This window comes from Saccostrea echinata, unplaced genomic scaffold (assembly GCF_033153115.1).
Source record: "Saccostrea echinata isolate AGI-Se365-2 ecotype Australia unplaced genomic scaffold, CSIRO_AGI_Sech_v1 ptg000030l, whole genome shotgun sequence".
Lineage (NCBI taxonomy): Eukaryota > Metazoa > Mollusca > Bivalvia > Ostreida > Ostreidae > Saccostrea > Saccostrea echinata.
This window is the reverse complement of record NW_026889779.1, coordinates 31,101,061-31,127,685: the sequence shown is the minus strand read 5'-3', so window position 1 is coordinate 31,127,685 and position 26,625 is coordinate 31,101,061. Positions and strand designations below refer to the sequence as shown.

General features: G+C 33.4%; 1 protein-coding gene across 2 annotated transcripts; it reads right to left on the bottom strand.

Moving 5' to 3' along the window:
* Positions 1-730: 730 nt before the first annotated feature.
* LOC133197703 (phospholipase A2 group XV-like) lies at positions 731-26,625 on the bottom strand. 2 transcript variants are annotated; one of them, XM_061333862.1, is made up of 7 exons: positions 26,507-26,625; positions 24,490-24,646; positions 23,088-23,206; positions 21,557-21,655; positions 21,014-21,241; positions 19,965-20,255; positions 731-980 (listed from the first exon to the last, which is right to left on the bottom strand). In XM_061333862.1, exons 1-7 carry the CDS (start codon positions 26,598-26,600, stop codon positions 754-756), a joined length of 1,215 nt encoding a protein of 404 aa, XP_061189846.1. In that variant the 5' UTR covers positions 26,601-26,625; the 3' UTR covers positions 731-753. The 2 variants fall into 2 exon arrangements, with proteins under 2 accessions (XP_061189846.1, XP_061189845.1); XM_061333861.1 differs by lacking the exon at positions 731-980 and adding an exon at positions 16,459-19,445.

Below are 26,625 nucleotides of genomic sequence, written 5' to 3'. Positions count from 1 at the left end.
TGCATTGTAGGGGCATTTGGCAATTTACATCGTCAGTGTTTTGCATTGGAGGTTTACTTTGCTATTTGCATCGGTGGTTCATTGTGTTATTTGCATCGATCGGTGGTTTATTTTGCTATTTACATCGGTGGTTTATTTTGCTATTTACATCGATGGTTTATTTTGCTGTTTGAATAGGAGGTTTATTTTGCTATTTGCATCGGTTTATGATGTATTTTGCTAATTGCAGCGGTTTTGAATGTTGTTATTTGCATTAGAGGTGCATTTTGCTAAAAAAAAAAATTGGAGGTGTATTTTGCCATTTGCATCGAAGGTGTATATTGCTAAATCTTCTCTACTTTATTCTAGATACAGTGTAAAATTGAGGAGTTAAAGAACTGCATTCGTCTGTTTGTTAAAAGGTATACATGCACCAGCAAACATATCAAGGCTAGCTATTTTTCTTCTTTCCTTAAACAAAATAGTAAAGGGGAAATTTTGGGACAAATGCTTGGTCCGGCAAAGTATTAAACAGGACAAAAAATAAAAAGTAAATAAGAAGAAAAAAACTGAATCAAAAAAATAATTATCTAAACAAAACCATCAACAAGTTTTACCTCTGACATCTACGATAAAATGCAGCACAATTCAAACAGGCAAGGCGAAAAAAAAACTTTAAAAACAATTTACTTGTAGTGACAAAGATTGAGGATATATATATAGTTTGTTGTGGCCAGGTTTCACAAAAAAGAGTTTTGAACAAGATTGACAGAATTAACTTCCCACTAATATTTGCTTAAGGTATTTTATGGTTCCAGAATATTTTAAAATTGTCAAGTGGTCAATGTTGGGGAACTCTTTGTGGAAGACCGGTTGTTTCTGTTGTTTCTGCCAGTTCAGACATGCTCGTAGACTGCGGATGTTTACAGTACCGTCTCCGTCGTCATATTTAACACGAGGTTGTGAGTTGTACCATATTGGTTTATCATACACCAAAGTACCTTATAAAGTATTGTATCATCATTACTTTCAAATGAAGTGTATACTCATCCACTAATTGCATATAATTTATATTTAAGTGCCGTATCACAAATAATTATCGACTTTCCTCTTGCCTTGATTACCTAACAAGTTTTTAATTATCACTTCAAAGAGATAACATTTTTTCCATATTTTCTGATATTCTAATGTTTAAGATCGATATGTGCGTCATAAACACGTATTTTAAGAAAGATACAGCTCCCATTTGAAATTACCGACCTGGAGTTTTAACATTGACCCCATGTAGACAATGAACTTTGACCCTTGGGGGTTTGAGGTCACGGATAAGATTGTCCGTATCCTGCCTCATGTACCATCCATCCATGAAGTTGATGACAGTAAAGAATTGTTTGTAGTCCTTCACAGTGTAGTTCCTCTCTGGCTGCATCACCAGAATCTCGTCTGGACCCCAGGCTTTGTCAGAAGGCATCAGCCATGCACTACTAGGCATGCTCCGTTGTTCTGCGCGAACCCTGGTTGGCTTTACAATGATAACACCCAGCCTATCACCTGTAAAGATTTTACAATTATTGCTGTTCTGGGGTCAGTACGATTATTAAGTTACAAGATGAGTACCGTTGGATAACCAACAAAAAAATTTATAAAAACAACAACCAATTGTATTAATTTGAAGTTTCCAACATATATTTGGCCCAGAGTAGAAAAAAATCAATGTTACATTCACCTGGAACGCCAAGTGCAAGTGAACACAGCTTTGTTTGAAGTCTCAATCTATTTTTTATGGAATCCGGATAGGGCCATGTAGTTCACTATCGCACCATCGAGCATCGACTAAAGGGTCGATGGCACGATAATGTGATGGGACGATGACGATGGCGCGACAATGCAATGACGAAGGTGCGATATCACGATGGAGCGATAGCTAACATTGCTTCATCGTCATCGTACTATCGCGCCATCGTCATTGCACCATCGCTATTGCACCTTCGCGTCATTGCTTCATCTTCATCGCGATATCGCACCATCGTCGTATTATTGCGTCATCGTACTATCGACCCAAACTTCGATTATGCGATAGTGAAGTATGTGGCTCTATCCGAATTCCATAATTTTTGTCCAGTGTAGAAAATAAAATATAAATTTATGTTCCACTGGAAGGTCAGGCCCAGATGAACCCAATTGCAATCTAGTTTTGGTCGAGTATAGAAAAAAATCAAATGTTATGTTCAACTGGAATAAAACGCGAAGTACTATCATTGATAAAGAAAGTGTGTGTCACTAAAGGAGTTAATGTGAGAATAAAAGAGGTATTTCCATACGATAATTTTCGTTACACTGGTATAGTGTAATTTCCTAATTACATAGGTATCGTGTAACGAAATTTGGTTACATTGGTGCCGTGAGAGGTACCTAAGAACGACGGTAAAACCAAATCCTGTTACAGTACACAATGACGTTTAGAGTGACCCTTACAGTTATCGTTTCTACAGTCCTTGTACTCCAAGGCTGGAGCATAAATTTCCTGTTTTGATCATTTTCGAGAGCTAATCTCTTTCAAACCTATAACAAAGGATTGAAAGGAGTAAAGGTCATGACCCCCGGATTATCATAAACTTTGTGTCCAATAGGACCTCTACAATCTCTGACATTGCACGTACCTGAAGCAAACAGTTTGAGTGGTTTGACCGCTCCTGTCCACACCCCGGCCAGACTAACATGGGCCTCGATGTACTTGTCTTTCCAGGCCTGGGACATTATGTTGTAGAAGTAAAGAGATGTGGGATTACCCATGCTGTGCCCCAGGAGGATAACACGGGTATTGTTGTTTATCCTGTATGTCTCCTCAATCAGGACCTTCATCTTCTGGTACAACTCTTTAAATTCATCTATAAACATTGTTAAACTCCATATTATATTATTACCGTAATTACCGTATTATATCATTTGAGAAAAGCTAACCGGAAAACAAATTTTGAGAAACAACTGGAGTCTTACTTGGGGCTTTTCTGAAGTCAAAAGGGACCCCTCGAACTGACACTCCTCTCTTGTAACCCCAAGAAACCATTGCTTTCACGATGTAATAAAAATAAAACGCTGAAAAAAGGATAATTACCATGCATCATTAAAATACTTAATACATCCACAAATTTTTTTTTTCTTTTCTTTAATTGATTTGATTTTTATTACTGTAAAAGTACTGAACATCAAACCTCATTATCACGGACTCGATGGAATTAAGAAAAAATACAAAAAGAGAAGGTGATAGGGGCTTCTATGGGCGGCGGAAGAGGTATAAAAGACGTTTATGCAAAACGAACAATTTCGTAAAAAAGTACGTATATACAAAACAAACAGCTTAAAATAAAATCAACTGATCACTTGCAAAGTCAACAGCTAGACTCCGTTGCTAAACGAACGATCACCGATGCTAAACCAACAGTCATTAACTGAATTGACACTAGATGGCGAGCAAAAAAAGATTGATTCGGTCCACAATGAAAAGGTGAAGGACAACAGGCTGAAATGTAGTGCATGTAGGAAATTCACATGCCCCACTTTAATTGACAATAATAAAAACAGCTGACATATTGATGATACTTAGGTATAGAGTGAAAATTCCTTTACGAAAATGTTTTTTTAGTCAGAGATATATAGGACCAATTTTAACTCAAAATTCACACTATTTCAGTAATATCTAAAAATTTACATCATAGACCCCCACTTCTGATTTTCTTTTCTGAATATATAAGATAACTTTTATCATTCTGCTTTAAAAAATGATTTTTCTTGCTTGTTAAATTTTAATGCCAGAAAAATGACATGTTGAGAGTGCAGAAAGGTCAAATAATTGATTATTCGACGTAATTTGAAACCTTTTCCTTGTCAAAATTTTTAGCTCAAGTGAGCTTTTCTGATCACATTTTGTCTGTATTCCGTCTGTCTGTCCGTCTGTAAACTTTTCACATTTTCAACTTCTTCTCCAGAACCGCTGGGCTAATTCCAACCAAACTTGCCACAAAGCATCCTTGGGTAAAGGGGATTCAACTTTGTTCAAATGAAGAGCCACGCCCCCATTCAAGGGGAGATAATTCAGAAATATGAAAATTTGGTGAAATGTTTTAAAAATCTTCTTCTTAAGGAAGCAATAAACACTAACAAAAAATATTTTTTTAACTTGAGGGAAAATATGTCATATAAAGGTGTACATATTGAGTTTATCTAGTTCATTTTCAACATAAGTTACCTATCATATTTCCCCAGAAAAAAATCCAAATACAATGACGTCTTGGTGAACAGAAATTTTTGCTGTGTACTTACATTGGGAAGATACATGCAAATAGTTTATACAATTACTTTATCTTAGTCTAGTATAATGTTAATAATACTTTCATCTTGTATATATTGTGTCTGTCATTGTAGAATCCAGTTTATTCTATCTTGCATCTAAGGACAGATCACTGCTTAAAACTACCCTGAAATTAGTATTCCTCGACGAGCAGTGTTTAGAGCTTCCTTAAGAACCACTATAGGCCAAAAAAAGTTGAAACTTATAAGAAACCTTCTTTACATAGTGTAGATTCAAGTTTGTTCAAATGATGACCCTCGGGGGATTGGGAGGGGCCACAATCGCAGCTAGGTTAAGGACGCCCATGAAATATACGCCTTTATATATTCAGGGAAAATGAATAAAATTTTAATATTTATCAAACAGCAGTAGTTTTGATAAATGCGAATTGTGGTGATTGCATTTGTATATATCGGGTCTCTGCTGAGTTCGGCCAAAGTGACATCGCTTACATCAGCTGTTTGTCACGTGACAGATTTAAAATTGGACCATATATGTACTACTACAAAGATCGTAAAAGTTCAACGATATACGGGCATCTTTCCGCTATAAAATTTATTTTGTTTTCTTTGAGACCAATTCCTTAACCCGAAAAGTGCTGGGAGCAATTTCCTCATGCTCGAGAATTGTTTAGAATTTAGCCGTCTTTCTATAAACTCTAAACAAAACTGTATTGCGCATTGAAATAATGTTAGATTACGGAATAAATAAACAATGTACAATCAGCTCCCAGCACTTTTCAGAATAGTAGGAATAATAGCTACATGTGTTTAAAAATTCAGAATTTATAGTGAAGCGGATATCGTTGAACTTTTGATATTTTCGAGTGGCTGGACCCCTCATTCTAGCACGTTACTGTACAAATGTGCTCCCTACGGCTATATCTAAAGTCTACACATTATCAATTTAGTTTGACAATAAAATGTGGATGAATATATTTCAGAATATGTCTCTTTTTGTCTGACTACGCATGTTTCGTATTTATTTTTATTTTTACAAGCTACGATAAAAGCTTGATCCACGCCTCAAATACAGAGAAACTGCGTGTCAAACTAAGAAATGACGTCATCTCAGTAAGTACGGCGAGATCAAGCTGGCTTTCATTCTGCATACGCTAAGTGGTATTATGGCAAGATAAGTTGCACATCCATGTATCTTTATAACATTTATGAGAAACAAAAGTATTTAGTGTGTTTTAAAAAGAACATATAGTATTTATTCATCGAGATTCATTTGTATTGTTTTTAACGTGACGTCATAATAGCCCTCCCGAACCTCTGCATAGACTGACGTATATATGGGAGTCCTTACCTAGCTGCGATGGGGGATCAGATTTTTACATAGGAATATAAAGGAAAAAAAATCTTTAAAAATCCTTTTCTCAAGAACAGCAAAGCCATTTGTTATATTGATATGGAAGCATCCTCAGGTATAGTTTAAAATTCAAGCCCCCCCCCCCCCCCATGTAAGCTTTTCAATACTGAACTAATTTGTGCTTTTTTCCTAGCCAATGTGCTTAGGTGAGCAATGTGGCCCATGGGCCTCTTATTAATGTGTCTTTTCAAGATAGATTAAGAGTATATTTGGTCCCATGACTTATTTGGATAAAAAATATTGGAGGAAAAACTTCGAAGAAGTGATTTATGTTTAAGACACAATTTCAATGCAAAAAGGTCATATTAGATGTACCGTAGCACTAAAATGAAACATATTGACCCCCATTTTTTGTTTTGTTTTTCAACTAAGCTACGTTTGTAGATACTAAAAATATACTTGACCAAAAATTTCTAAGACTTTTGAAAGCAGGACCCAACCTCTTCAAATAAAACATTAATACAATAGGGAGGGAAAAGTAGACACAAACCAACTAGAAAAATTGAACCAATAAAGAATAAGGAATATAGTAGAACGATAAGGAAGGGATAGACAGAAAATCAATTGGCAAATCTTTGCGTTCAGTGTCATATGGCACTAGGAGAATACTTAAAGGAGCATTGATTCTATCTCAGCAAGGAAAATATCATGATGATCAATAAATATGAAAAAGCACTTGTATCTCTCAGCGTACAGGTTCACACATTATCCTTGTCATGTCAGTGGATGAAACTAAATACATTTTCAAATTTATTTTTTTTAACACTTGAATATAATTTCCTTGAACATGAATATTTTAATAATAGGATAAATTTTAATACGGAAAATGCTCTTACTAAAAAAATTTTTTGAAGGGTCTAACCACTCCACAGTCGATGTCCCCCCAAAGTCGCTGATCCTGATGTCTACCCCTGGTGTGTTGCTGGTTTTGTGGGTGGTACGGTTGTAAACCAACCTACAACAGGGTATGCATAGCGAGAAAAATTTGTGAGAGTCATTGTCTGCCTAAAGAATATTTTAATGGTTTTGTCTGCTCTCGCTATTACACTGGAAAATAATGCTACAGTGTACATGTAAATATGAAATACTAGTACTTCAAAATAAAAGGTATTAGGTTACTCACAGTCAATAGTATTTTAGAGAATAGTTATTGTATATGATATAATTAGAACATGAAAAAAATGATGAAAACCCCTGATGCCTCACGATGAGGTACTTTATGATATAGATTACACTAGGAAAGAACTATCCGGGTATTCAATGTATCCATAATTTGAATGATCATTTTAAAATATGGCCAATGTCCATTTAATCTATGTTCTTTTTTAAATATTCGGGAAATAATATCAGATTGCCAATCGCTTCCTTTACTAATAGAAAAGTTCTTTTGTTTCATTTACTTTATACACAGAAAAGGGTGTTATACTCGTACAAACAAAATGCTATGAAGTTAAAAGTCATACTTCATGTTGTCCAAGAAGCAGTCAATTTTCCATGGCAAAAAATTCTTCAGGTTCAACCAGAGACCAAAGTAGTCTTTAGTTTTCCTGACACAAAAAAAATGTGGACCCGAAGTTTTGTTCAGCTTAGCTTCAAACTGTGTACCCCCATCTCCGGGAACTAAAACAAAAGAATCAACAAAATAAGAAAACACAAAATTAAATAAAGCTAATTCAGGGAATCTGTGTCCCCCCGCTTATGGAAAAAAGATGATGGAAGAACTGAAAAAATTGCAGACGTAGAAATAAAAAAGATCAACCTCGACCTTTCATGATCAGCTTTCGGCCTTTGAGTCAATAGGATTCTTTTTAAAGAAATTCATGACCGACATATCAGCTTCAATGCAAAAGCTTACCGAAAAACTAAATTTATTATCTGAAAATTATATATGCAATATATATTTCTGACCTTGACCTTTATTTCTCAAAATCAGTGTGGTTTTTTTTATAAGGTCATGGGCAGTTTTGATATAAAATTTCATTCCAAAATCTCAAAGGCTTTTTAAGATATAGTTTTGAAATAAAGTGTTACACAGACAGAATATATGAATTTATGACCATCACCTCCGACCTTTTGACCTCAAAATCAATAGGGTTCTTCTTTAGGCCATAGGGAGTTTTGATATAAAATTTAATTGAAGAAAGCTCAAAGAAAACTAAAATTATCATCTGGAAAATGCTATTTGCAATGTATGAATTTATTATCCTTGACCTTTTGACCTAAAAATCAATAGGGGTCTTTTCATGCCATAAGAGTTGTGATATATGTTTTCACTGGAAAAGCTCAAAGACCTCTTAAGATACCGGTATCGTCCGGAAACGAGAGTGTTATACACAAAGAGAATGTATGACTTTATGACCTTGACCTGACCTTTTGACCTGAAAATCGATAGGGTTACCTGTATATGATAGGGAGTTGCTCAAATATAACTAAAGTTTTCATCTGGGAACTGTTATTGAAATGTATGAATTTTTTACCTTGACCTTTGACTTTTTGACCTCAAAATCATTAGGTTTTTCTAAGGCCGTAAAGAGTTGTGATAAAAAATTTCATTGCAAAAGCTCAAAGAATTTTAAAAGATATCAATGGGAAACGAAAGTGCTACACACAAACAGAATGAATCAATTTATGACCTTGATCTCTGATCTTTTAATCACAAAAACAATAGGGGTCTTCTTTAGGCCATAGAGAGTTGTGGTATAAAATTCATTGCAAAAGCTTAAAGCTATTAAAGATATCGCCAGGAGACGATAGTGTTACTCACAAACAGAATTTAATGAATTCATGACCTTGACCTCTGACCTCAAAATCAACAGAGGTCTTCTTAAGGCTATAGCGAGTTTTCATTACAAAAGCTCAAAGGCTTCGTGAGATGTCTGGGAATGAAAGTGTTACACACAGACAGAACGACAGACAGACGGGCGGACAGACAGATCCAAATTAATATTCACCACTTTCAGTGAAAGCGGGGGACAGAAAATACATATCGTGAAAGTTTTGAGGACTGTTTGCAGTTAAGAACAGTGTGATACGGACAGGAATTACTTCTGTGGAGATAAACAAGTAACTAACCCCCCCCCCCCCATTCCACCTTTTAGACACACACACAGATATAGACAGTAGTGGCTGAACTGTCATTTTAATTCCTCTCGGACTTTCTCTCACAAACACTGTTAATTAAGATCAAGACCTCATTCTTTGGGAGATGAGATTTATAATTGCTCCAATCTCTTTTTAAACACTAGGCCTAAAAAATATCCCAATTTTTTCCTCCTTTGCTGTTTTTCCTATCAAATACTGGGTTGGACCTGCTTTATCCCACTGTATGTGTACTCCACTCCCAATAAAACATTTCAATGGAGATGTAGCTTGACAACAGTGTACAACATGCAATTATAACATATAAGCACTATGTTAGATACTTTTTAAAAAGAAAATTGAATTATCACTTCATCTTACTTACCTAAAATTACTGGATGCAAAATTCTGCAATAAACATCACAGTGAAACAAAAACACTATTGTTAGAGTTGACAAAATACAACCTTCTTTCGACATTCTGACCATTTCGATAATCATATCAAAGAGGAAATATTATTGCCGGAATTTATTTTATTTATTACTTAATTGTTCCAAGTATGGGTGCTGGGAATTTGATTTCCTTGTCAAGTGTAGAACTAGGTCTGCTCAAGCCCCTCGCCCACCAACAGCCTATTGGGCATATGTTGTGGGAGTATATATGTGCCAGGGCGGTATAAGGATTTTCGATTGGCAAACTTTATTAAAAAAAATTAAATCATAAATGACAACAGAAACTAATATACTAGTATGTAATATATGAATTTAATATGGCATATATAATTACCAAGCCTTTCTTAATTTTGGGGGGTGTCCTAATCCGACACTGGCAGGCAAGTAGCATCGTTTATTATGGGGAAGGGGGTTAATTGACAACATACCTGAAAATAATGAGATGCAAAAAAAAAAATGAAAGAAAACAAAAAGAAGGAGAAAAGAAAGATGTTAAAAAGAAAAATTCCCTAACTCGAAAAAGACTATTCGGGGGGGGGGGGGGGGTTAATTATTACCGTAGGAGGATTAGATCATACTACAAAAAGTGTGTTGGGGGCTGTCATTGAAAGTTTTTCATACTAAATAAACAGCAAATAATATTCTCGGAAAAGGGCGGGCTATGATTCGGTGAAACATTTTCGCTCCACTACAACGCAAGGTCATTTTTCATTACACAATAGTAACTGAACAATGTTCGTGTATATTATTCAAACTTTCTTTTATATATCTGGCAGTAGGAACAAGAAAAGGGAGATGCTTTTGAGTTAAGTCGTTATCAGGTTCTTAAAAAAGAGAGATTGACAACCTCTTTATAATGCAAAACCGGTACCACCCCGCCCTTTCAAGATTTGGAAAGAGTTTCTGTTTTATCAGAAATTGAAAAATAAATACGAGCACATAATCCGCCTCTAAACAATACAATATTGAAATCATAAATTGTTGAACGTAATTTGATTGTTAAGGAAGTTTTGATTAGTATACTTCTGTTTAAATGTTTCCCCTTCAAAGTTTATGGGGTGAAATAACTACTAGTATTTCTCGTAGTCTTAATATTTTCACATGGAAAATGGTTAGATCCAAAATGGATGTACAAGAACAAAGATTTAAGAATAACAGTACTGGGTGCAGGAAAAGAGAACATCAAGGGAGCAATGGAACATATTCAGAGTATAACATTTCCAAAACACTTAATCATAGGAGTTGGGTGTAACGACCTGTCCAACGAAAACCCAGAAGATGTCTCACTCAGATTTAAAGAAATGATAACTAAAAATCCAACAAATTGTGTCCTTCACATTCTACCCATATTTGAAAGATATGGAGACAGTACATACAACCAAAAAGTTACAGAGACCAACAGAGAACTACAGAAATTATGTGAGGAAAATGGTGTAAACTTCATCAAAATGAACAAAATATCATCAGAAAATCCTCAAAATTACACAAGGGATGGAGTGCACTTTAGTAACATAGGAAGGAAAAATCTTGTCATTATGATAAAGCAACATCTGAATCCACATCTAGGAATGAAACCATATGACCAATATCAAAAACATGAATCACAAAATCATCTGCATCACAAAAGGGAACATTACCAAAATGATCAAAGACAATATTACCAAAGGAAACAGCATCGCCGCATTGATCAATGGCAAACAAGCGGAGAATGGAGACAATATAATTTCAAGAACCACCAAAACACAAGTGAACGAAAGCACCAGAATAAACATCTTGAACGAAATCAACCACAAAAAACACAGGGGAACCAAAATGTTCAAGAGCCAATAACGAAGGAGTCTCAAATGAGAGAACTTCTAGAACAGATGTTGAAATTTTTGTAGATACATGGAAGACCAGCATGATACCAATCATTCAATCTAGTCATTATCTAAGTCATAATACTCTCTTGTTATTATTATTTCTCTTTTCCTCAGGTTGTGTGTTGTAAAACTGAAGTAAGAGTAGTCAATATATACCTGGTTGTGTTTTAAATGGTTGTTCTAAACTTGATATATGTATCTGCCATTTATATTTTTATGTCACTGTCAGAATGTTAGCTTGATTTTTCTTATAATTTTGAAATGTCATCGCTAAATATAGCATACTGGAATGTACATGGTCTCAGTGATGAAAAGTTAAATGATGATCTTTTAAGAAACTTTTGTACAAAATATGATATTGTTTGTTTAGCTGAAACAATGCTGAAGGATTCAACAAGAAATCTTCCAGGATTTTCTCCACCATTTGTATTGAACTCAAAAAAGACAAAGAAAAGGGGTAGACCATCAGGTGGATTACATGTATATATTAAACCTACAATATACAAACACTTCAAAAAAGTATTTCAAAGTGAAAATAGCATTTGGCTTGAAATTAACACTCGAAATACAAAATCACAACAGAATATTGATTCATATTATTTTTGCTTCTGTTATATAAAACCATACGTAAGTAAGGCAAAATCGGAAGAAATATTTTCTAATTTAGAAAATGAAATTGCAAACTATAGAAGCAAAGGAGAAATTTTTGTTTGTGGAGATTTTAATGCTCGTACAGGAGGGCTGCAAGATTTTATACAACATGACACACTGAATGATACATTTTTGGATTGCCCTCTACCAGAATACATATATGAACCTGACATTTCAGTGAACAGAAACCAACTTGATAAGACATCAAATTTACATGGACACCTAATTACAGATATTTGCAAAACATATAGATTATCCATCCTGAATGGAAGATTTCTTGGTGACTCACTTGGCTATTTTACATTTTTTAATTCTAATGGTTCAAGCACTGTTGACTATATGTTGGCATCAAGTCAGTTGTATCATAAAATTGAACATTTTAATGTATTACCTCCTACAGAAATATCAGATCATTGCCTTATAACTGCAAGTATTAATATGAACACAAATGTGTTTTGCAATGAAAAATATAAAATGCACTCTTTGAAGGGGAAATATCTCTGGTCAAGCACTTGTAAAAACCAATATGCAGAAGCTATTAATGAGGAAGAAACTAAAAATCAAATACTAATGTTGGATAATTTACTTGACCAAATATATGATGATAACACATATGATTCAAATGATCTCGTTTATAAACTATCAAGTATTATAATTAATGCAGCTAATAAAAGTGTTCCATTTAAACCTGCAAAATTTACAAAATCACAACGAAAAAATAAACAAAGACCAAAATGGATGACTACAGATTGCTTACTCCTACGAAAAGAAGTTAGAAATTTAGGGAAGAAAGTACACAAATATCCAAACAACTGTGAACTAAAACATGCCTTTGCAAAATGTAGAAAAGATTATAATAAACTAAGAAAAAGTCTTAAATCTAATTTTTACAATAGTATTGCAGAACAAATTAACACACTTTCGCCACAAAACTCCAGTAAATTTTGGAATAAGATAAAAGAAAATAAATCAAAGAAAACTAATGCAGAAACAATTGGAATTTCAGAATTCGTTGACCACTACAAATCCTTACTGAACATTCAATATACTGATGAAGAGAGCTTGAAATACGTACAAGTACACTGAACTAAATACTGAACCAAATCCATTAGACTTTTTGTTTACTCAAGATGAAATAGAACAAAGCATTTTAAAGCTGAAAAATGGTAAAAGTGCTGGGCCTGACTTAATTTTAAATGAGTTTATTAAAACAAACAATACTACCCTTTTACCTGTCCTTACAAAACTGTTTAATATTCTACTTAAAAATGGAAAAATGCCCAAAGAATGGAACCTTTCACTTATAACATCATTATACAAAAATGGTGATCCTAATAATACAAACAATTATAGGGGTCTCAGTGTTACAAGTTGTTTAGGAAAACTTTTTACAGGCCTTCTACAGAAACGCTTAGATAATTATCTTGAGTCAAATAACCTACTAAGTCAATATCAATCTGGATTTAGAAAAGGTCATAGGACCACTGACAATATATTTGTACTAAAAACACTTGTAAACAAATATCTTTATACAAAGAAACAGAATTTATATGTGTGCTTTGTAGATTTTTCAAAAGCATTTGATACTGTGTGGAGATCTGCACTTTTATACAAATTGAATAAAAAGGGTATTGGTGGTAACTTTCTCAAACTTTTGACAGACATGTATACAAATACATACTATTCTTGTAAAAAGGACAATCAAATGAGTGAAAAATTTAAAGCTAATAGAGGAGTCAAACAAGGTGATAATTTAAGTCCAACACTTTTCAATATCTTTGTTGATGATTTTGTGAATTATCTTAAAAATGTAAGCACAAATCCTGCATATCTAGATACTATGCCAATAAATCATATGTTTTTTGCTGATGATCTGGTCCTTGTATCAGAATCAGAAGTTGGTCCACAAAACTGTATAGATGTTTTAGGAAAATATTGTTCAGACTGGAAATTGTGTGTTAATATGGATAAAACAGATGTTATGATTTTTTCAAGAAAAACAGATGATGAAACATCATTTAGATTTTATTACAATCACCAAATGATTAACATAATGAATGAATATAAATATTTGGGTGTTGTGTTCAGATCTGATGGAAAAATGAAATTTGCAGCTGAACAACTATCAGAACGTGCTAGGAAAGCATATTATGCTATTAAATCAAATTTTCCTGCAAACATTAATTTTTCAGCTGAAATTATGTTAAAATTATACCAGTCAATGATAATACCAATTATTACATATGGATCTGAAGTATGGATAACTGACTTCAAATGTGATTTAATGTCTTCAGACCAATTTCCTTTTGAAAAAACACAACACTTAATATTTAAAGACATACTAGGGGTACATAGAAAGGCATCAAATCTTGCTGTTTTATGTGAATTGGGTCGTTTTCCTTTGTACTATTTATGTTATGAATATATGTTTAAATATTTTAAGAGACTTAAGGAAATGGAAAACAAACATGATTATAATAATTATTTAGTGATTTCTGCATTTAAAGAAGACAAAAAACTTGTATCTAGAATATCTTGGCAAAGAAAACTGTCTTCATTACTACAAAAATTAAATATCACTTCTTTGGATATTTCTCACACAACCTTGAAAAACAAATTACAAGAGCATTACCAAAACAAGATACATGAACAACTGAAAAATATAAGCAAATCAAACTCTGGAAAGTTAGCTTTTTATAGTAAAATTGTAATTCAAAATGAATACAAATTGCAAAGTTATTTAAAGCTGCCTTTAAAGAAAAGTTTTAGATCTGTATTAACAAAATTAAGGATCAGTGCCCATCCATTGTATATTGAAACGGGCAGATACTGTAAACCCCCTATTCCTAGAGAAAAACGTTTATGCTATTCATGTAAATTATTTATTGAAGATGAAAAACATTTTGTTCTATACTGTTCAAAGTATGACCAATTTAGATGCAATTATACTGATATATTCAATGTAAACACATATACTAGTGATAATCCCATTAGAAAAATTGTCAATCCTACAAATATTACAACTGCTAGAAGGATATGTTGTTTTTTGAAAAAGTGCTTTGACACCAGAAAAGAAAGTCAGCAATGAATACTTAGAAATATGTGAATATACTCTACATTATTTTGTTCAACTCACATTTGTCATTTTGTATATGTATGTATTATTCTTGTTAATTCGTTTTACGTCATGACTGTATGCCGACATGGTAATTGTCAATAAAGTGAATTGAATTGAATTTTCATGTATAGCAATTTGCCAAAGCTAAAAATTTACTTTCAGAAAAAAGGACAGGTCCCCTCCACCCCCTTGATAAGACCTACAGTATCCCACTTACAGTCGGAGGATAAGGTCATCCCCTGTCATCCCATTTTCATAATTCATATGAAGCTCTGACAGCATATTTGACCAATGCTGTAAATGCAAGTCCAAGACTTTGGTTTGGTTAAACAAAAGACCCATGGGCCACGTCGCTCACACGAGCACTATGGCTAGGAAAAAATAGAAATCATTTCAGCATTGAAAAGTTAAAATATAAAAGTTGGGGCATGAATAAGAACACTCTTGAATCTACACTATCTGAGGATGCTTCTTATAATATGACTAATCATGGCTTTGATGTTCTTAAAAAGATTTTTAGCGATTTTTCTTATATATTCCTAGGAATAACTTTAATCGCCCGGTGCGGCCTCTCCCTATCCCTGGGGGTCATGATTTGAAAAAAATTAAATCTACACCACCTGAGGATGCTTCCCTACACTACCTGAGGATGCTTCCATATATATATAACTAATTATGGCTTTGTTGTTCTTGAAAAGAAGATTATAAAAGATTTTTTCCCATGTCTTTCTATGTAAAAATTTGATTGCCCATAGTGGCCTCTCCCTACCCATGGAGGGCATGATTTGAACAAACTTGAATCTGCCCTGCCTGAGGATGCTTCCGTATCAATATGACCAATCATGCCTTCGCTGTTCTTGAGATTTTTGAAGATTTTTTTCATATATATTCCTATGTAAAAATTTGATCCCACATTGTGGCCCCACCCAACACCCAGGGGTCATGATTTGAACAAACTTGAATCTACACTATGTAAAGAAAGTTTCACATAAGTTTCAACTTTTTTTGGCTTGGTGGTTCTTTTAAAAGATTTTTAAAATATACCAGCAAACTTTCACTTATTCCTAGTTATCTCCCCTTTAAAGAAAATGTGGCCCTTCATTTGAACAAACTTGAATCCCCTTCACCCAAGAATGTTTTGAGGCAAGTTTGGTTAATATTGTCCCAGTTGTTGTAGAGAAAAAGTTGAAAATGTAAAAAGTTTACAGAGGGACAGATGGATGGAAGACAGACAAAATGTGATCAGAAAAGCTCACTTAAGCTTTCAGCTCAGGTGAACTAAAAAGTATCTGATGGTGACCTACTAAACAAGTTGTGTTACTGTGTTCGACTTTGTCTCTTTTTCCACCGTCTTCTAAGTACATTTCCTCAGATAGGTACATTCACAGCATTCTACATCACTTTTTATTTGCAAGAGACAAACAGATACATTTATTCCGTGTACTGTTAACATACCTTAATTTTCGCCATTACATTCTACCACACCATTTCGTAAGAAAGATCTGAGGTTTTCCTTGATGAGATACATCACCCATAACGGATTCATTCAAATTCGAATTACCTGGATTTGGCTACTAAAGAAAGTACAAATTCTGCTTATGTTATCTGCTTTAATGGTCATCTTTATACATGAATAAAGCTATCACAGAGACAAATAAAATAATGTCTCCACTATCAATTACCAAATCAACCTCGTGATTTGAGACATGGATTTCATAAGACATGCCATTAACACCGGTTTGAAAATTTCAAATACATTTACCGACACAAAATGTATCTCCTGGAAAAAGTTATAATTATTGACATTTTTCTAATTGATAGGAACATTTAAATTGCTTAGGATGAATTTCTTCAGTTATTACCATACTTGCTCTTTTCTGTGAGGCAAACACTTTTTGGGGTACTAGACTAAGTACTTGTTGGGAACATGTTTGAATGTATTTTATTGTGTAATGTTCTCATACAAGTGGGCTTCATTTTATTATGCTATAAACAAGGGTATAGGTATTGCCAATTTCAAATTGAACAAATGACCAAAAAAATCAAAGTAATAAAAAAACCCTTCCCATTCTAAACTTGATAAGGGTACATCAATGGATGTAGAAACAAAAAGACACTCAATACAGCAATGAAAAGACAAAATGGCTTATTCACAAAGCTCTAACATGATGTACATTGGAAGCCGATTTATAACGTGCACGTACAAAAGCTGCTTTTATATATCAATGTTTTATAATTGTTGATATTTGTAAAGGTAAATGTGATTGAGTTTTCCCAACCAATGTTACACTAACAGAAATATTGTAAAACATGTAATTAATTCCTGTCTAACCTATCTCACATTCCATAGAGTCATAAATAATTTAATTAATAACAAAAAAAGTAGTTCTTCAATTTGTTAAAGAAGAGAACATTCTAATGCACCACCTGCCTTGACTATCAAAGGTAAAACAGAGAATATGATATGCATGAAAAAAGGCTAGTACAACAAAAGTCCTGCATCACATAGGACATCTTCAGTGAATATGTTTGAATGTTTTACCTTTGCACATATTTAGATCTGTTCAACTATACAAATAATTGTACACTGCAATAACACATATCATCCACACAACATTTATCCAGGTATACAAAACACACACGTATCAACATAAATGTTATGTAAAGACACATCCATATGTACAATGTATATTGTTAATTACCACGTGTACCATGGTTTGATATTGACAAGATACATGTAGAAAACATTATGACATAAGTATATAATATTTAGACACCAATGAAATGGCATAAATTTTTTTTCTTCTGAATTCCATGTTACTGGGTAATTTCAGATAGAATACTGTTCTTTTCTCAAAGCAAAAAAAAAAATGTATGTTTAATATATATATCATAAATATCATAGAAGATGCCTCGTTTTAAAGTCAAACATGTCACAGTGTGATGAATACACCATACAGAATGGAATACATGATTTGTTAGATCTAGTCCTCTGGATAGTGTTTAATCTCAATAGTTATATGAATATGATATATATATATTATTATAACAGTAACTTGATCCGAAGAGCCGTATCACGTCGAGTTGACAGGCGCAGATCATCAGATCAAACGAGACGCGAAGCGTCGAGTTTGATCTGATGATCCGCGCCTGTCAACGAGACGTGATACGGCTCTTCGGATCAAGTTACTGTTATAATGATAAATTTATTATATACCCCCTTTACAACTAGCAAAATATAATAAAAGAAAACTTTTTGGATCAATTGCATAACTTTTAAACATCATAAACAAACCATTTTGTCAGGGAACTTTTTGATGCGCGAGAATAAAAACGTCATTTATCTGTGTACTACGTCATCAGTTTCAGAGAGGGGTGATATGGATTCAGAAAACCACAGTGTGGTGATCCGGAACGTCGGATCACACCGTCATGTGATTGCATAAATTCAACAGTAAAACTGAGTGACAAACAGTTGGGTATATAATAAAGCATCATTAATATCAAACAATCTAAATATTACAGAATTTGGTCACGACCACTCTATCTAAACCAGCTTTTTCAGTAGCATACCAAATGTGGAATGACATTTCATACAAATATATTATGTAATGTAGTTTAATTCAAAGTATGCATTTTTTTTTTCTTTCTAATAACCTTCAAAGAGCGCACATTAAACAATATTACTAGAGGATTTTAAATAAATACTGTGTTCCCTTATAATATGTGAAAATGAAGTTTAATAGGTTTTTCTTTTCTTAGACAGAGAGGTTTTATTGCAAATCTTGATATTCCATCTTGTAAAACCGAAGGATAAATATCACTGATCTCTCAATATTCAATATCTATAAGGCATTACACACCATATAATTATTCAGTGTTCCAGGCAATCTCTTCTTGAATGAACAATGGTTTAATTGATGATATGATAAAATCATAAATCACTATCCTTGTATTCACCATCTTCACACTTTATGTAGGTTTGTGTGGAAATTAAATATTTGCAAAGAGGTATGTATCAAGACAAGGGAACCTACACTAAACATCATCAAACATAAAATATCAAAATAAATTTTTTTGGCACAAATGCTATAGCTTAGAGAATTGTTACATATGATAAAAAAAAAAATCTTGCCTAAAATTGATAAACAAAGCAGTTTACTAATGAACTACCCTCAGTAAGTATCAGAATTGAAGAATCAGCAATTATTTTAAATTAAATCTCAAAACTGGAATATGAAAACAATTTCACTGGAATAAAGTTTGGTTTTTAAATTCAGTCCAATAAAATATTGTTGAGACCAGGTTCAGACTGACAAAGGTGAACTTTTAATCAATATGAACAGAAAACTGTCATCAACTTCCCACTAATATTTGTTTGAGGTATTGTATGGTTCCAGAGTACTTCAAAATGGCCATGTGGTCAATGTTGGGGAACTCTTTGTGGAAGATTGGTTGCTTCTGTTGTTTCTGCCAGTTCAGACATGCTCGTAGACTGCGGATATTTACAGTACCGTCTCCGTTGTCATTTATGACGTTCGGCTGTGAATCATACCATGTTGATTTATCATACACCAAAGTACCTAAAATAATTTGTAATTACATGAAGAAGTTTTTCATATTCCTTTCATTTTTCTTTATATTTTTCTTACTTCCAATGCATGAGACATAAATGTTTATTTCCTATGTAACTTGTAACACAAGCTTTGATTGGCTAAAAAGTCGGGTGTAAATTTCTGTATACCCGACTTGAGTCGGGGGAAAAAAACGTGACGTCACAATGCATAGTTTCTCTATGATAAAAAGCAAATAACATGTCATCATGATGCATTGTAGGACGTAGTAAATCTTTATCGATAGCTTGAAACACAGTTGATTAGACCTGTTTACAAGTAATTTATTTGGGTACATAGGAAATAAATTCGTTATCCAGGTCCAATCAAGGGTGTATGGGGATTTACCCCGGGTTGTATTCCATACACCTTTCGGCCTCAGGGTGTATGGAATAAAACCCGGGGTAAATCCCTGTACACCCTTGATTGGACCTGGATAACTAATAATATAAACTTGAGGGAGAGATATAGTTTATATTGCTTTTTTACCTGGAGTTTTAACATTGATCCCATGTAGACAGTGAACTTTAACCCCTGGAGGTGTAAGGTCACGGATCAGATTGACAGTATCCTGCCTCATGTACCATCCATCCATGAAGTTGATGTCAGTAAAGAATTGTTTGTAGTCCTTCACAGTGTAGTTCCTCTCTGGCTGCATCACCAGAATCTCGTCTGGACCCCAGGCTTTGTCCGAAGGCATCAGCCATGCACTACTGGGCATGCTCCGTTGTTCTACACGAACCTTGATAGGTTTAACAATGTATACACCTAGACTATCACCTGTGAAAATAAAAATTAACCTTATTGCAGATATGCAATATACAGTAGCAGACTATCATAATCTTAATCACTGCAACATACATGTACGTTTTATGAAGTAGCCCATCAAAATTGTTAACAGAATAATGAATTTTTATGTAGGCTGAACTTGTAAACGGTTAAGTTTTACTTAAATCATGCACTCAAGCATACTCTCAGCAATTAAAAAAAAGCATCGGTACTCACTTGCATGAATAAACCATTGTTAATCAAATCTTGATTAAATAATACCAATATTCTAGATGATATCTTCACAAATGTTGCAAATATTCCTATTCCTTATAAGATGGCAAGAGATTTAATCATATAAATGTCTGCAGCAACACTCATTGTTCTTTGGTGATAATATCTAAGGTATTGACTAACATGGTTATTGTGGAGGAGAGACAGAGTAAAGACACTCTGGAACCTTGATTGCCTCCTGAGTAGAGTATCTTGAGTTTTCTTGATATGACCAACTCATTCCCACCAGGAACAGCACTTAAGACTCATGTGACATGAAATTTACAATTTACTGAGGACTCTTTGTTCAATATCAAATTTTTAAGCTTGTTTAAGATGATTAGGAGTAGAAATAAATTTTCAAGATCAAGTGCTTTTAAACATATAATCAAATCCCCCCACCCACCCTCAGGCTGCAGCATGAGCTCATATGAAACCTATATAAAAACTGGACAAAAGCTAAAAAAGCAAAGTTTAGACATCAAAATTGTACAAACCTGAAGCAAACAGTCTGAGTGGTTTGACAGCTCCTGTCCACACCCCGGCCAGACTAACATGGGCCTCGATGTACTTGTCTTTCCAGGCCTGGGACATTATGTTGTAGAAGTAGAGAGATGTGGGATTACCCATGCTGTGTCCCAGGAGGATAACACGAGTATTGTTGTTTATCCTGTAAGTCTCCTCAATCAGGGCCTTCATCTTCTGGTACAGCTCTTTAAATTCATCTATTAACATTGTCAAATGGTCATTAAAGCTTTATGAACTGACTTTATCTACAATGTCAACAGATCAAATAATTTAACCATGTGGATATATGTTTCCATTTAAAAATTCACGAGCAAGGCCATTACATGTACATTATGTACCATTTTAATAGTAAATGATATATTCACATGTACGAGTACAAAAGATATCAAATTTTTTTTGGTGTTGATGTTACTTTTCCATCAATGTGCAGTGTAAATTTTGTTAAGTCTCTGGCATTTAATATTTTACATAATTTAAAATTTAATATAGTGTATAAATAACAAACGTCTCACTTGGTGCTTTCCTGAAGTCAAAAGGTACCCCTCGAACTGATATGCCTCTTTTGTAACCCCAGGACACCATAGCTTCCACAATAGGTGCAAAATACGAAGCTGTAAACAAAATGAGTAGTAGACTGAATTTCTATAATCAAAACTGTTCCCGCATTTGTTTGATAAAAAAAAAAAGGAGACTCTTAACAGTCATCTAAGAATCCATTCTCTGTCCAGAGTTGTCGTTCCTGCTAAGCTCCCACATACACCTCTGTCAACGTTTGTTATACAAGATTCTTGTAAAATTTGTAAAAGTTGAAAAATTGTATTAAGTATCATTTTAAATTATATTTCTTATTGGTAAACAGGATTTATATTAATCTATTACCCCTCAAAAGGATTTTTTATTCAAATTTTTAATATTTACTCCGCAAAATATTTTCCCCAAAACTATGAAAATAAATAATTTTGATGGGTGATAAATTTAAAGGAAATGATAAATTATCATCTTTTTCAATAATTACAAAAGTTAATTATGATTTTAATTTCAAATTTTCACCATTTAAAAGTTGTACAAGAATCTTGTACAACAAGTGTTGACAGAGGTGTTGGTAGCATAGCGGCAGAATAGATAGAGAATGCTAAAAATCACAATACAGGTTTTCTTTCTGAGCCAAATTAAGTGCTTCTTTTTCTTATCTAACCTTCTGTAAAACCTAAAAACCCTAAAGCATATCATTTGGTTAAAGTACAATGATTCTTAGAAATTCATTAAATAATTTTTAGTAAAACTGAAAACCCATTTTGTGGCCACATCCCTGCCATGATTTGAACAAACTGGAATTTGTTCTTGTAACATGAGATTTGATTGGTTAGCAAGCCAGGTGTTAATTTCCATATACCTGGCTAGAGCCGGGGGTAAATAATGTGTTGACACAATGCATAGTTTCTTTATCGCAAAGAATTTACAAACAAATTTATTTGGTTACAAAGGAAATTAATCCATAATCCAGGTCAATCAAGGGATCCCGGTACCCTTGATTGAACCTGGATAACTTATAGTGTATATGTATACATATATAAATACACTTGCATAAATATTTGATGATTTAGAGCCCATAGTTCTTGAGAGGTAATCTTAAAAAATTTTCCTAGCATTTATATATAAAAACTTAGATCCCCTTTGGGACCTGATTCCTGTCCCACAGCTCAAGGAGTGAACTATCTTAAATCTACAAAACTACAATCATTTACTGTAAGTTAAATTTCTATATTCTGTTGATTTAAAATCAGGAAAATAAATTTGTAAAATTTATAATCATGCTATTGTTCATCAAAGCACAATTCATTCGACTTTAAAGCTTAAGATACTTCCATTGAAGCGAAATTAAAGAATACCAATCAAATTATATATAGTTTATCATAACTGAATTGAACTGTAGAAACTAATAATCAAATGAACAGTGCAGACAAACATTACCATCTCAAGCACTACACGAAATGCAGCCCTTTATTCCCATTCAATGGCATATACAGGTGGATTGCTACTTACTGACAGACAGATGGGAGGGGTCCAGCCACTCCACAGTCGATGTCCCCCCAAAGTCGCTGATCCTGATGTCCACTCCTGGTGTGTTACTGGTTGTGTGGGTAGTACGATTGTAAACCAACCTAAAATACAATGTATCAGTGCAAAGTTTAGTTTATGCATGTAAGTTATGAACAATAGAGCTACAGTAACATTAGAAGAAATGATCCTGACATACAGGGACCAGATGAAAGACACTCATCAGTAGACATGAAAAATTAGTTAAGCTTTATACTGTTAGTGAAGCATTTTCTCTTAGATGAGATTTAAAATGTGGAATAGAAACCAGTTCAGACTCATCTAATATGGAAGGCAACAGTCTCTTTTTCACTAAAAGCATGGTACATGTATATGTTTTGAGAATAACATTTCTACAACATGTATCTCAAATCATGTGCTCATATGCACATAAAATGTGCATCAATTAACAGAGCATTACACTAACATAGCATCCTCCTCAAAGTAAAAAAAAGCATTTATCATGTGCTTATGCATAAATAAAAGCACCTAACGAATATTTGGTTTTATCATGACTTTTCAAAAATAAATGTGAAGTTTGTTATTCAAACCTAGAGTATTACTAAAAAAACTAGAAAAATTCTATGCACTAAAATGTTGGTTTAAAGTCATATATGGCATATTTTTTGATAAGTTCTGGTAACCAAAATTAAAAAGATCGTTCTATTTGTTTTATTACATGTACTTTACATAAAGATAGGACTTTCCTGTAAAGTACACAATTTAAATCAATTGCATTTCAAAGATATTAAAAACTCAAAACAATAACCGATATATTTACCGACTCCACATTTAAATAACAGACAAATTTAAAGTCAATTTAACTATAGAAACGCAAGGCTATTCAAACTCAAAATTGGTGAAAATTTTAATTTGAACATAAATAACATATATCATGTATATTTACACTCAATCTTGTATTATTGTATTTCAAGCTTAGATATGCCTTAAGAAACTTTATGTTCATGATGTACCTACATATTAAAAATGAAATTCAAAACAGGTTTTGTTTTTAAAGAAATGACTTGGAAGTGTATAACTGAGATGTACATTCACTCATTCTCAGCCCTTTTATACACGAACAAACAAAACGAAAAGTTCTTTACTTGAGAAACATCAGAGAATATCATTTGAAGTACCTGAAATCCTGATTTACTAAATTTTTCAATATAAATTGTTTATATATTTTACCCCTAATGAATTTCATATCTATAAAACATCTCAATCTAAAATCAGATCAATTCTTTGGAATCTGATTCCATACAAAAATTTTCCACACATAGAAGTTTTCTCCCCTTAACAGATTTAGTTCTATGTTTCATATATAAGGTGGTATGTAAGTAATTACTTCATGTTGTCTGTGAAGCAGTCAATAACAATGGGAGCTAACTCCTCCAGATTTAACCAAAGACTGAAGTAGTCATTAGTTTTCAATTCACATAAGCTATGTGGGGCTGTGGTTTTGTTCAGCTTTGCTTCGAATTGCGTGCCTCCATCTCCAGGAACTGAAAATAGAAAAAATACTCCGATTTAATGCTGTAACAAAATATGGTTCTACACTGTCACATAAATTTAAAGTATATTAATACTATAAAAAAAAAAAGATTATCACTACATGTCTCAACAAGGTGAAAATCATCTACAGGAAAATAGGCTTATGGTGAAGTGCCAGGGACGACCAATTTTGACTCCTTTTAAACTTAATTCATTATATCTGTTACGTTGTCGATAAGTTTGAAAATCACAGGGAATGAAAATCATTTTGCATTAAATGTGAATTCATTATAAGTGTGTCTGCTGTAACCATGTTTTACTGTATGAACAAAACATTCATTATTTTTATACAATAAATGTTCCATCAATGAAATTTTAAATTATATCACAGAGGGAATTTAATTAAAAAACCCTTGCAATTTGTTCTCCTGATGCATCATTTATGCACGATTGGTCTAGATGAAGTTACAGTTATTAAGGTATATAGACCTGCTCTATACCTTCAAAATGACTTCCAAATTGTAAACCATATGCAGCATTCAAATAATTTCCACCAAGTTAAACTCCTATCTAGAGGTACCAACCTTACATATTTATTCCAAAAAGGGGACTTATGCTGATAATAACTTGCGTATGACACCTGATTAAATACATTTATCTTGCTACTCCTATTTAAAACAACATGTCCTTTGCAGTATCCAAATTATATTTAAAAGCATAATGATATAGTATTTATAGTAGAAAACATTCCTATTTGCATCATCATGTGTTTTAGGAGTACAAGACTTATGGTTATAAAGAAATGGAACTGCTTTATGGCCAAGCTTGAGATGACTGTTAACAATCAATTTCACCTTAAGACCAAGTGAACCACATAGAGGAGCATCGACCATTGGTGAAACTATATAGGCTCTGTTTCAGGATGGTGTATTTTGTGTATTGTGTGTTTTTCTATGTCTGTCTAAATATATTGATTATAATAAAATTGAAAATCGCTGAAATTTGCAGTTTTAAAAAAAAATTCTATTTCTTTTACATAAAAAAAGAGAGAAAGGACAAAACTTGCCATCTTGGATTCCAGGGGGTGCCTCGGTTCATACTTAATCAATATCTTCACTTTTCCTACCGGTGTATGGTGAGATCTAGCTTCAAAAATAATTGAATAACTCTGTTCTATCGTCTGCCAATTTGCATTTGCCATATGAAACATGCAGTGAACCAAAACGTCTACGATACCTACCAGTGAAACTGAAAGCAACAGAAGTGATGATTTCTAACTATATAGCATCCCGGAATTGCACAGAAAGTCTAGAGAAGTCAGAAACCATTCCATACCTGTTCTCTCTAGACTTTCCATGCAATTCCAGGGTGCCTCTATACTTTACATAGTTATACACAAAATACACCATCCTGAAACCGAGCCCCCATGGGTGAAATGTAAAATTCTAGAAAAGTGTAAACATTTCAGCAAAATTTAATACACTTAGATAAATAGGCATTTCAGCACTAGTATTCTAATTCATCCGTGACTTCAACAGTGACTAAGCTGCATGTATTGTGGTTTGTTTATATTATAGGTATTGCACTAACCACGGGTCGCTAAGTAGGATGAATCATTCAACGGAGGAAATTCGCAATCAATGGACTTGGAGATAAATGTATTACATGGTAGAAATAATTTTCTACTCAATTGTCTATTGGATAAAAAAGAATATTTTTCTTTCTTTTTGAACATCAAAATTTCAATATCACAATTTTTCAACCACTTACAACATGCAACATGTGACAACGCATAATGCATTACATAACACGACAATTACATTTAAATATTAAGAGATCAACTCGATTCTTTTGTCAAAACATCTCCTTACCTAAAATTACAGGATTCAAAATTTTACTCTGGACATTACAATACACCAAAAGTTTGAATATCAATATTGCCAAAACACGAGTTTCTGTTGACATCTTATCGTTCGACGAGTGAATGGTG